Source organism: Gadus macrocephalus, chromosome 6 (assembly GCF_031168955.1).
Source record: "Gadus macrocephalus chromosome 6, ASM3116895v1".
In the NCBI taxonomy this organism is placed as follows: Eukaryota; Metazoa; Chordata; class Actinopteri; order Gadiformes; family Gadidae; genus Gadus; species Gadus macrocephalus.
This window is the reverse complement of record NC_082387.1, coordinates 11,298,787-11,310,423: the sequence shown is the minus strand read 5'-3', so window position 1 is coordinate 11,310,423 and position 11,637 is coordinate 11,298,787. Positions and strand designations below refer to the sequence as shown.

The 11,637-nt window shown below is 41.5% G+C and overlaps 2 protein-coding genes across 7 annotated transcripts in view; both read left to right on the top strand.

The window, feature by feature from the left end:
• Nucleotides 1–808, top strand: part of LOC132459034 (C2 calcium-dependent domain-containing protein 4C) — a 2,627-nt gene extending 1,819 nt beyond the window's left edge. The window contains exon 2 of the mRNA XM_060053420.1: nt 1–808. This exon is cut by the window's left edge and continues 981 nt beyond it. Coding sequence (XP_059909403.1) covers nt 1–371 — 371 coding nt within the window. The 3' untranslated portion in view covers nt 372–808.
• Nucleotides 809–1,002: 194 nt separating this feature from the next.
• The window catches only part of vps13a (vacuolar protein sorting 13 homolog A), a 41,088-nt gene continuing 30,453 nt past the window's right edge, over nt 1,003–11,637 (top strand). For 3 of the 6 annotated variants that reach the window (XR_009526252.1, XM_060054094.1, XM_060054093.1), the window contains exons 1-19: nt 1,003–1,189; nt 2,609–2,652; nt 2,768–2,810; nt 2,900–2,995; nt 3,597–3,698; nt 4,219–4,328; nt 4,422–4,481; nt 4,602–4,661; nt 4,938–5,018; nt 5,787–5,844; nt 6,074–6,201; nt 7,239–7,345; nt 8,108–8,279; nt 9,275–9,337; nt 9,587–9,719; nt 10,101–10,195; nt 10,541–10,683; nt 11,039–11,240; nt 11,487–11,601. Coding sequence is in view for 5 of the 6 variants with exons in the window: in XM_060054094.1 (XP_059910077.1) it covers nt 1,090–1,189; nt 2,609–2,652; nt 2,768–2,810; nt 2,900–2,995; nt 3,597–3,698; nt 4,219–4,328; nt 4,422–4,481; nt 4,602–4,661; nt 4,938–5,018; nt 5,787–5,844; nt 6,074–6,201; nt 7,239–7,345; nt 8,108–8,279; nt 9,275–9,337; nt 9,587–9,719; nt 10,101–10,195; nt 10,541–10,683; nt 11,039–11,240; nt 11,487–11,601 (1,912 nt within the window). In the remaining variant the exon portion in view is untranslated. The remainder of the gene's footprint in view (nt 1,190–2,608; nt 2,653–2,767; nt 2,811–2,899; nt 2,996–3,596; nt 3,699–4,218; nt 4,329–4,421; nt 4,482–4,601; nt 4,662–4,937; nt 5,019–5,786; nt 5,845–6,073; nt 6,202–7,238; nt 7,346–8,107; nt 8,280–9,274; nt 9,338–9,586; nt 9,720–10,100; nt 10,196–10,540; nt 10,684–11,038; nt 11,241–11,486; nt 11,602–11,637) is intronic. The other 3 variants (XM_060054091.1, XM_060054092.1, XM_060054090.1) reach the window with 1 other exon arrangement.

Sequence of the window (11,637 nt, the reverse complement as noted above, 5' to 3'; positions counted from 1 at the left end):
TTCCGTTGCCACTCTCCTCTTCCACTTCCTCCTCCTCCACTTCAGGCACCTTCACAGTACGAGTCCGGGTGGTGTCGGTGGAGGGCCTCATGCGGGATGATGCGGACCAACGACCTTTGAGCTGCGCTTTGAGCCTGTGTCTGGTCCCGGGGAAGCTGCAGCTTCAGAAGAGTGCCACCATCAGGAACTGTAGCCACCCTGTGTTTAACGAGGATTTCTTCTTCACAGAGCTGAGTGAGGAGACCCTTTCGGTGCTGGAATTGAGGTTGAAGGTGATGGATAGGTCTGCTTCGGGAACGCTGAGACGAGGGGCGGTAAGGGCAGTAGTCCTAAGACCACTCAGCCAGCTACTCCCTTCTGAGGTCCAATAGACATTAAGCGCATTATAAAGCTAGCCTAGAAATGTATTTTTGTAAAAAAAAGAAATGTGGTGTCGTGCTGTTACATTTTGTTATAAATGTGAAATTATGAAACACTTGTAATAGTAAATATCTGTTTATGAATGAAGTAGTATACCACCAAGAAGTAACAAAGAGGAAATATTATGTAAGAAGATGGCATGCTATTGTTAGACCTATGAGAGGCTACACTCACATAGTGTCGTTAGCAGCATTATACAACTGCACGTAAAAACGATGATTGATTTGTCCTGATAATAAAATGCTAATTCAAAATTGTGTTTAACGTGCTACGTACAGAGGCGTTTTAATAGTCTTCGTCAAGACTATTGAAACGTCAGGAACCGGGCACATATGGTGAACATAATGTAGTAAAATATTACTTTGTCTTTGTTTCAAATAACAATAAATGCAACTCTATTGTACAATGGCTTCATTATCACCCCAACCCTTTTACTTTGACCTTTACTGTTTATAATATATTTGAATGGAATACGTTCATTTTCTATCACAACATAATCTTGGGCACAAGAGGGCCTTTGTTGTGAAAAGGTTGACAGCTCGACCCCGAGGCCCCGCCCCCCGGGACGGCGTCTTGATCTGACGTCGGATAATTCAGGAAACCAGAGCAGCTGTCACCCGAGTTCACCGAATGTAAACATGGTGACAGTGACGTGAAGGATCCGCCAAAATGGTTTTCGAAAGTGTGGTGGTGGACGTCCTCAATAGGTTTTTAGGAGACTACGTTGTCAACCTCGATAGCTCACAACTCAAGCTCGGCATATGGGGAGGTAATCTTATAGTCCACATCTCACTGCTGTAGCCGCTCACTCGTTCGTTGGCCAAGCTAGCTAACTGTGGCTAACCATCGTAAGCTAACAGGCGTGTTTGTAAGAGTGCCACTATACCTCTGTATATATGTCAATAATGACCTCGCTCAGATCGGTTCAAGCATGGCATAGATGGTGGTTAAACTGGAGCTAGCCAAAAAAGTGGCATATACGTTGTTTCCTATTGATTTTAATATTTTAGTCATGGGGGATTTACGAAATAATGTCACACCCATCATAAAGCCAGGTTAGGACTTGCTCCGAATGTTGTGTCCTCGACTTCAACAATGCCTTGCCCTTGTCTGCTTTTTTACACGCACACACACACACCATGTGGCCCAAGTTTAGGATTAGAGCAAAAGCTTACTTAGTGGTTGTCGCTGACACATCTTTCAAATTCTAAGAGGCAGCTTGCATCTGCCCCTCCATGGTAATAAAGGGTCTCATTTCAGATGCAATATTATGACCTATCTATCTCATGGCTAGTGATAATAGTAATAATAGAGAAAATACACAAAACCCCGAAATGGAAATTGAATACCATATTTGCTGTTTCTCTGAACTAGTTAAATGGCCTAGAGCGTGTTGTAAACATGAATAATTGGCTACTGTACAGCATCTGATGTTTCACTTCTATTTCCTGGCATCATCAAGTATCCCTTGTTTTTAGACACTGAATGGAATATTACAGCCTAGTTAACATATCTTTATTAGCACTTCTGGTTAAAGCCCAATTAACTGGAGGGATACAACAAGACAACAAAGAGAGAGAACCCTAGTTGTGCTTTCTTTGCTTTCATAATACTGTCCTTCCACAATGTTAAATTAAGGCAGCATTCAGTTGATGTGTGAGTCATGAAAGCTTCTAAAGGTCTTTTATTGATGTCATTGCTTTTATGTCACCCACACATTGCAGCTATTTTCAACCAAAGGTTATGTATTCTCCCTATCTGTCTCTCTCCCTGTCTCTCTGTCATTCACTCAGACATAAGTGACCCAAAGGTGGTTATTTGCTAGTGAAAGGTGTTATATCCCCCTCAAACACATATACACAATCACTATGTACTGCGCATTGGATGTCTATATAAATTTAAGGATTTTTTGTTTTTCTCAAAGGAGCATTACGATTTGTGATTCAGAAAGATCCAACTGTTGCCCTAGGCAAAGAGAAAACCCACTGTACACATCACACACCTTAATACCATACAACTTTTAGCTCTAAAGGTCTATTGACACAACTGCCATTCTGAGACTCCAGTAACACAACGTTGCTTATGTCGCTTGCAATCCGTTTGCTTCGAAGTGATTCACGTCTATTTGCTTGAGGGGATTAGAAGAACGATTGATGATGTCGCGATCCTTTGCATTCCCTAACTTCAGGTGATGCCATTCTTAGAAATTTGGAAATCAAGGAAAATGCCTTGGTAAGTTGATACGTTAAAATTTTTCTTATGTTATAAGAACAAATGTCAATTTTAATACAATGCACTCGATGGCATTGCAGGTGATCCTATGTGTGTTGCCTTTTTTTTTCCTCAGAGTCAACTCGACATTCCTTTCAAAGTTAAAGCGGGGCACATAGGTAATATTCTAGCTTCAGAGTTTCTTTCACGCCGCTTTGAATATTTGACACAAACCTTGGTTTCACCCTGGTCTTTTCCTTTTAAACAGGTCGGCTAGAGCTAAAGATCCCATGGAAGAACTTGTACACTCAATCTGTGGAGGCTACATTGGATGGTGTCTACCTGCTCGTTGTGCCCACAGCCAGTAAGAGCACTTCCTCTTGATGAACCTATGCGCAGTCAGAAAACTAACATCTAATCAATTGAACTACCAAAACATCTATGAATAGTTTGTGCTTTTTAATAAAGATACGCTAGATCAAAAACATGATGCTTGTAGCACCTCTTACTGTACTCAGTAGGATGTGTAATATCAACCTGCATTGCTTTCACTATTTCTTTAGACCCTCACAGTGTCAACTAGCTATTCCAGTGTCCGCTCCATTTCTCCTGCTGCTGGTGTTTTGTATGCTTTTGCATGCCTGGTTTGAATAATCTTAGTGTGTCCATGCAAGCTTTTCACTTAACTTTTAGGCCCAATCCCATTTCTACCCCTTACCACTTGCCCTTACCCCTCCCCCTTGTTTTGAAGGGGTAAGGGGAAGGGGTAAGGGGTAGAAATGGGATTGGGCCTCAGTTTCACACCAAAAAAAAAGAACAAAGAAGGAAAAATAAATAAGAAAACAACAAGTCTTGCACAGGTGGACCTCCATGTCAAGTTGCTTTGACCCTTCTGATGACAAAATGGATTGTTAGAAATTTGGCTCTGAACGATACTTCACCATTACAATCTATGTTTTCTCCAGGTATAAAGTATGACGCGGAGAAGGAGGAAAAGCAGCTGCAAGAGGCTCGTCAAAGGGAGCTCCAGCGGATAGAGGAGACCAAGCAGAAGGCTGCTGAACAAGGTCAGAGGGTCATCTGAATATCAGGATGATGGATCAAAGAATCGGTCTGGGATGAGAGGATGAATGGATGAAATGGCCTCAAGATCACAAAATGCATAGTAGATGTTTCCTGGCCGTGATGATAGCAGAGGAAAATGTACACATTCTCATACAGCAGAACTCAAACCCATGCTTCTATGGTTTGACCTGCGATTTACTTTTAGACTAGCAGCTCTAGCTCACACAGGTCCCAAGACACAAGTCAAGACACAACAATCTTGCTGTAGTCCTGTAGTTGTTACCAAGGGACACTGTGAAAATAACTTAAAGGGACAATTCGTTTGAGACCTATATAAAGGATGTAATTTATGTTTAAACTATTCACACTATAAAAGTATCTAAATCCTGAACTGATAAAGCAGCGTAAACAGCATAAATCATGCTTATTTATAGCTTAGTTTTAATTTGAAAAAAATATCACTACATAATACATTTATGTCTTATGTAGTGTAAGTATAATAAAAGTTCTTGTGTTTTACAGAGGACCCTAAACTTGAAAAGCAGGACACTTTTGTTGAGAAGTTGGTCACACAGGTCATTAAAAATGTGCAGGTCAAGATATCCAACATCCATGTCCGCTACGAGGATGATGTGAGTATTTCACTCAAAATGCACCCAGAAATCCCAAAGCAAGATTAACAACCAGGCAAGTCAGGCTAACCTCTCTTCGTTTTATTTTCTCAGGTCACCAACCCAAATTGTCCTCTGTCATTCGGAGTGTCACTCAAAAACCTCAGCCTCCATGTAATGACGTCTTGTATATCCGACTGAAGCGTTCTAATCTCCAAATGACTTTGTTGCATGTGTGTCAGTTATATGCCTGTACCTTTGTCTAACTTGGTCCACTCTGTCTGCTTGTCAAAGACCACCGATGAGAACTGGAACAGCTGCCTCTTGGATGAGAAGGCCAAGCTCTTCTTTAAGGTAGAGCAGCCAGTTACGGTTGATTAAACATAGCTTAGCTTTGTTTTCATTTAGTTTTGTGGGTGTGACAACCTGGCGTAATATCAGGACTTTGTAAAAAACTTTGAGCAGGATCACGATCCAAAAATCTTTGTGTCCATTTATTTACATTTTTTATTTGTATTCATATTCAAAAACGATAACAAATCATTGTTATCGTTATCGTTTATCAGAGTCAGTTTGGGTATGTGCACCACAGTAGTTATTCTAACGGTTTTATCTTGGATCTCTTCTCAGTTGGTGCAGCTCGACAGCTTGTTTGCCTACTGGAATGTGAACTCCTTGCTCTTCTCCAACCATGGTCCAGAAGAGGCTTTGGTGAGTCAGCAATAGCTTATACTCAGGCAGGCATTTGTGATGCTGTCAAACCTGTCGCATCTTGCCTTCGGAGGAGCTTTGTTGTATTCTCTATTTCATGTTGGATTTCAAGGCTCTGAACTGTTTTGAAACTCAACATTATTATTTCACCTAAGAGCAAATGCATAGAAATGGATCCACGCTCATTAGACCAGTGTATTAGTCTTTCTGCTGGTCTTCCCTAAAGAGTCCACAAACGAGTTTCACCTTCTTCAGAATTCTTGCTCAGCTTGTAGTCAGAAATAATTGATGGATGTAATTCCTGCCTGTGCTTCCCTGCTGCCTGACAGAATGACTCTGTGTCCTTCTGTGTTCCACAAAGAGCCATGAGGTCCTCTCGTGTTCCCATTGTACACCATAAGAAACGCAGAGAGGCTTCTTTTATTCACTGTATGTAGGAAGCTTGGGGAACACTTTCCCTCAATTCCAATGTCATGTGGCAAGTGTTGATGACATGGCATCAGTCTGCATGACATCGTTGCTGACCAAGAGGACATGGGATTGTCAGCATGCGATCATTTAGTGACACGAGGCTGTTAATGAGATAGTAGCATGGAATCTGTGATTTCTTGTTGAGTAGAATAAATATTTAGTTCTCTTACCAACACCAATTGATGTAATGGGTTTGGAAGAGTAAAGAGTAAAGCAACTAGATAGCGTGTGTTTAGAGTGTAAATCCGTCAGTTTAATATCTTAATCTTATGCTATATATTTTTGTACTTCCTTCAGCGGTGTCTTCAGAAGAGCATTGAACTCGAGAGCTCTCTCGACGTCAGCCATGACTTCAGTAAGTGTCTTTAGTTGAACTCCTGAGTTAGTCTGGTAGCATACTAGGTTAAACAGCTTCAAGATTTTCCAAAATGTATTGGTAAGACACGATTCAGCCGCCGAATACCTGCAACATCTAAATAAATATAGAACTATGCAGCCTAAATATATATTTCCATACCAAACATGGAATTGAATGATGTGTAAATTCAATATATGTGTTCTTCTCCGCTGCTCTTGGTCCACAGTTTTCCGGCCCATCACAGCAGATGCTAAACTCCGGATGAATCCCAGGTCCGACGTGGACTTCTCGTCTCCCAAAGTGGACCTGGTGGTCAATCTCCGAGAGGTGGCCTTTGAGCTGAACAGGGACCAGGTGAACTGATGTTGTGGCGAAGGCATCTAGTTGGTTTCTTTTATCCAAAGTGACTTACACCCAATCTAAAGGCTTGTCAATAGGGAGCAGGCAGAATTTGGCCTCTTGTTCGACACTCGGATCAAACCTAGTACCGTTCCACTGGGAGTCAAATAGCCAACCATCATACTGACCATCCCCTGTATTTATTATTTATCAATGAGATGAGTAGAGGAGTTGGAGTGAAGGATGAGGATGGGTAATAGAGTAGGGATTTATTTTGTTGCAAGTCAAAGACGAAGCTTATGCTTTGTTAAGATTTACATGAAGAAGAACCGATGAACATGTTTTTTTCTTTCTGCTGTAGTCCAAAACACTTTTCTTCTGTTTCAACCACCCCGTAAAGACAGAACCATTCCTCATGGCTATGTTTACATTAGGGCTGGCAAAAAAAATTGATTGCGATTTCGATTATAGCGTCAAACAATCATAAATTTAACATAATCGATATGTTTACTATGCTAATACCCCCGTTTAATCCATACATGCATAGAGATACTAGAATGGGTAGCCCCGCCTGTTCTGTTGGCGATTTGGGTTTGCCCTGCACAAGGGTCTGTAGAAGAGCGGTAGATTTCTTTCTGCTTCCAATCCGTTTTTTGCGGGAGCAAATAACCAAGCTGGCTTTTCCCCTTAGCGTCGCTATTGGCTGGTTTAACACAATAACGACCACAATAACACAAGGGAAGCGACGGCAAGCAGCCAATCGCTTACAGTGTCAGTTGAACTAGGCGCGTTGATCACGCCTCTTGTGCTGAAGAAAATGATGGCAGCTTCCCCAGACTAAATCTACGATTGAGCTTGGTCTGGCAATAGCCAGACTATAGTGATACTATAGTTAGAGAGGAATTGTGAGAATAAGAGCACTTGCTGGGACTTTTGGGAAGGCAACCTCACGAGTAGTCTATCTCACTTCATTGTATTGTGTGTGCAAGATAAGTGATCCACATCCATTCTCAGACTGAAAAGGTTTAATGTTGTGCTTGTATTCCTTCTAGTACATCAGCATTCTGGAGCTCCTGGGTTCCGTGGATCTGATGTCGCGGAATCTGCCATACCGGAAGTACAGACCGGACGTCCATGTTCACTCAAACACCCATATATGGTCAGTAAACACTTTCAGTTTCACTTTGAGACAAACTTTCAATTAGAAACTATATATTTTTTTAATGCAATATCTTAACTTAACTATTAAGGGGTTGTTTTGAATCAGTCCTACAAGCAGTGTGCATACCGTATTTTCCGGACTATAAGTCGCGGTTTTTTTGTAGTTTGGCTTGCCCTGCGACTTATATTTCGAAGCGACTTGTATGCCAAAATTGTGCGTACATAATCTTCGGCCGCAAGATGGCACCGTCATTCATTAGGCCTACAACTGAACGCTGCAAGCCTACTGCACCACCGAATAAATTATATTCTCGTCGTCATCGTCCTCAATGTTCTCCGGTTCAACCAAAGCTACCCCAGCCTTAGCTGCAATGTTGTGCAACATAGCTGTCACACATATCACAGCGCATGACTTGGCCAGCGAAAACTGGAGCCCTCCGCGCTCAGGTTTAGGACCGCGGCGCATACGCGTCCGGTGGAATCCCGGTGTCACTGAATTCGGTATACTCTCAGAACTACGAGTGGGACCGACACACCTATATTGCTATTGCAATTTTATTCAGTCTCTCCAGACTAAACGTTCTTGTTTAAATGTTTAAAAATAAATGCGACTTATACACCGATGCGACGTATATATGTTTTTTTCCTCGTCATGGAGCATTTTTTGACTGATGCGACTAATACTCGGGAGCGACGTATAGTCCGGAAAATACGGTATGTCTGTTTGAGTGTTTGTTCATTTGTCTGTGGGCGTGTCCAGGTGGCGCTACGTCATCACAGGTGTGCTGGAGGTTGACGTGAAGCCCCGCCTCCACATGTGGTCATGGCAACACATCCGGCAGCACCGCTGCACGGTGAAGGGCTACCGAGACCTGTACAAGCTGAAGATCACCAGCAGGAAACCCAGCGAGGAGCTGCTCAAAGACCTGGAGGTAGGAGGACCTAGGCCAACGGTACTGGGTTATATTCCCCCCTGGGTTCGGTCACCTGGGTTCTATCCTCCACTTGACTGACTTTGACTGCCCTTGAGCAAGGTGTCTACCCCCTACCTGCTCGTCATTTGCATGAATGTGTAATAATTGTGGGAGAGGCAATAATGTTGCCTCTCTCTTATTCACGAGTATAACTAGGGATCATATGATTTCTCTCTGATCTTTGAAACCTAATACTTTTTGCACATTTCCTCATACAACTGATTATTTGGGTGAATCTTCCCGTATTAGTTCATATAGACTCCGTAAATGAATCCCAATTAGAACATCTACTAATTGGGATTAGACTCAACATCATTCTTGACGATGCAACGCCACTCAACCATAACAAACGTTGTTGACATGCTTCCATCCGTTAATGGGCTGAAAGTTGACCCTGATACACTGATGTGCACGTGAGCCATGCTTACACTGACACCACTGGGAATCTGTAATTGCCTGCTAAGTGCAAGCACCTATCATGCACCAGTATACAAAACTATGGAACATCAAGATCCATAGTTTTGAGTCAATGGAAATGTTTATCAGTGAGAAGACTTTCGGCATATAGTAGCACTTCATTATGTACTATTATTTTATGCTTTTCTGATAAAAATCCATACATGCTCAACCCATTGAAGTATAAAGTGTGTCATGGATCATAATAATGATGTGCCTGGTTAGATTAAATTTAGGGATTATAGAAAAAAATATTATAAAGGAAGAAAGAGGACTGTTAGATAAACCATACAGGCAATGTTTTTATTTAATTATTAACGACTTGAAATATTTACAGCTGAAAACAGTTGTATTGTATTCCACGCAGTCCATAATTTCCGCTCTACACCGGACAGAAGAGCCTTTCTGCTGGAACTAATGATGGACGTTAAGTAATTGGTGCGTTTGGCAGGAGTGGCCATGGTCTGCAAAGAGCTGTGATTGATTTTGTCTTGTAGGGGCCGGAGAAGACGCTAGATATTTTCAATATCACCTTGGCCAGACAGCAGGCTGAGATGGAGGTAACGCTTACACCAGCCCAAGCTTTCTCATCACCATTTCCATCAGAACCTAAGACACACACATTCACATTCACACTCAATCTTTTTTTTTTATATATATCTTTATAGTAACGCAAATTATATTATTTATATATTATTTTCATTGTAGTGCAGTGTTTGCTTTAGGTTTTTCACCATAAGCAATGCTGTATGTATGCTCTCTATGTAATCTCTTGGCCATGGCCTGACATTTTGACTCATTTTCCAAAGGCAAGTAAAGCAGGGCTGTGTATTTACCGGCCTGGGATGAAGGTGGAGGAGGAGCAGAGCCAGGGCTGGATCAGCTGGGCGTGGAACTGGGGTGCAGAGGACCCTGAACAGCCTAAAGAGGTGGACACCGGAGGTACACAAATAACCACTATTTTTATTATTATGCTAGTATTTTAGGAATAATGGGGTCATTTATGAAGTAAATGCACGTATTTCTTCATGGGTACATCAAGCCTCTAATCAGAGTTTCTTTCTTTAATATTTTTTCATGGATAACAACAATCCATTATTGATAGATTATTATTTACAAAATGTGTCTACCGTGTGGTCAGGGGCTTTATAGTCGCTTGGGGTAAGGGGTTTGATCCCAGCAGAAAGGTTTGCGGTCTATCGGTTGCTATCCCTGAGCAAGAGGCATAACACTTACTTGCTCATTAATGGCTTTTTTTTTTTTTATTAGATTTGGATGAAAGTTTCTTCTTAATGACTTTGTAAAATTGTGTCTCTGCTGAAGGTTTTGACAGAATTATGACCCCTGCTGAGAAGAACAAACTCTACACTGCCATTGGCTACAGCGAGACAGCCGTCAATCCCAACCTGCCAAAGAATGTGAGTTCTATGGCAAAGAAAATTTGCATTCAAAAGTTGTCTACTGTAATACAAAATTACAATTGCAAAGGATTTATTGCCAGGTTAGCTTTCATGCACAAGGAATTAGTCATGGTGCGTATATAAGTGAAAGTTTATAGTTAATAATTGAAATAAAAGTTTATGAGAAACACAAAAAGCAATCACCGAAAAAAAAGTAATAATAAAAAAACAAGGCAATATAAAGAATTTAACATTTAAAGATTTCAATGATGATCTTACCTTACTTCAAAATATATATTTCTATCTTTCACTCAGTGATTTTTTGTTAATTATTATAAGAATGAACGTCTTCTCTTTTTGTAGTTTGAGGACATGAAGGTGAACTTCCATCTAGAGAAACTGTCCTTGTCCATCAAAGAGAAAAAGGACAAGGATGAAGTCCTCAAGCTGACAGTGGAGACGCTCAACTCCATGCTCACACAGAGACCCGGAGCTCAAGCCATCAAGTATGTTCATATTTCATGGTTATACTCTGGTATTTAGAAGATGCTTTTATCCAAAAGGGCTGACCGTAAATTCAGATAATTTTCATTAAGGAGCAGGCAGAGGCAGCTCAAGGCTGTCTACATTGACATATTTATTTAGATAATAATGTCTGATAGCTTTGAATTTTCAGAAGGCAATGTCGGTAAATGTTCTTTCTAATAATGCTAAGACATTGTTTTGGATCAATGCACCAGAAAAAAATCTCAGTTTAATATCCAATATTATGAACCTATTTCAGCTCTGTACTTATGAACCCAATAGGATATGCTGACATATTATTGAACCTGGTTGTGACTGTGTTGTTGCTGTGTCCAGATTAGAAGCCAAGCTCAAGCTGTTTGAGGTCACTGGCCTGGCGGGGGACCGGCCAGCCCCCACCCTGCTGTCGTCCAGGAAGGCTTCCATGGCAACGGGCACCCCCTTGCTCAGCTTCCTGTTTGAGACCAACCCCATGGACCAGAGCGCCGACCAGCGGCTACGCGTTGAGTCCCAACCTCTGGAGATCATCTACGACGCTGTGAGTTGTGTGTGTGTGTGTGTGTGTGTGTGTGTGTGTTCAGGTGTATAGCGTATCGTAATGCACTGATCCAACAGGTTTTCTTTTAATAATTTTGTCGAAACGATTCAATCATTTATTTTGTTTGAATTGTCTGACTCACTTTCCATCATTATTTTTAGAGTCATCTTAATATGGTGTGTGTGTCTTGTCAGTCTATCTTTCTGGTGTATGTGTGTGTTTACGTCTGTGTTTCTGTGTGTGCAGTCCACAGTGAACAGTATGTCGGCGTTCTTCATGCCGCCTGATGACCTGCAGCTAGACGAGCTAACCAACGCTACTCTGATGAAACTGGAGCAGTTCAGAGATCGGACATCAACTGGTGGGAAACACACGGCAAATTCAATAGAAAAGCACA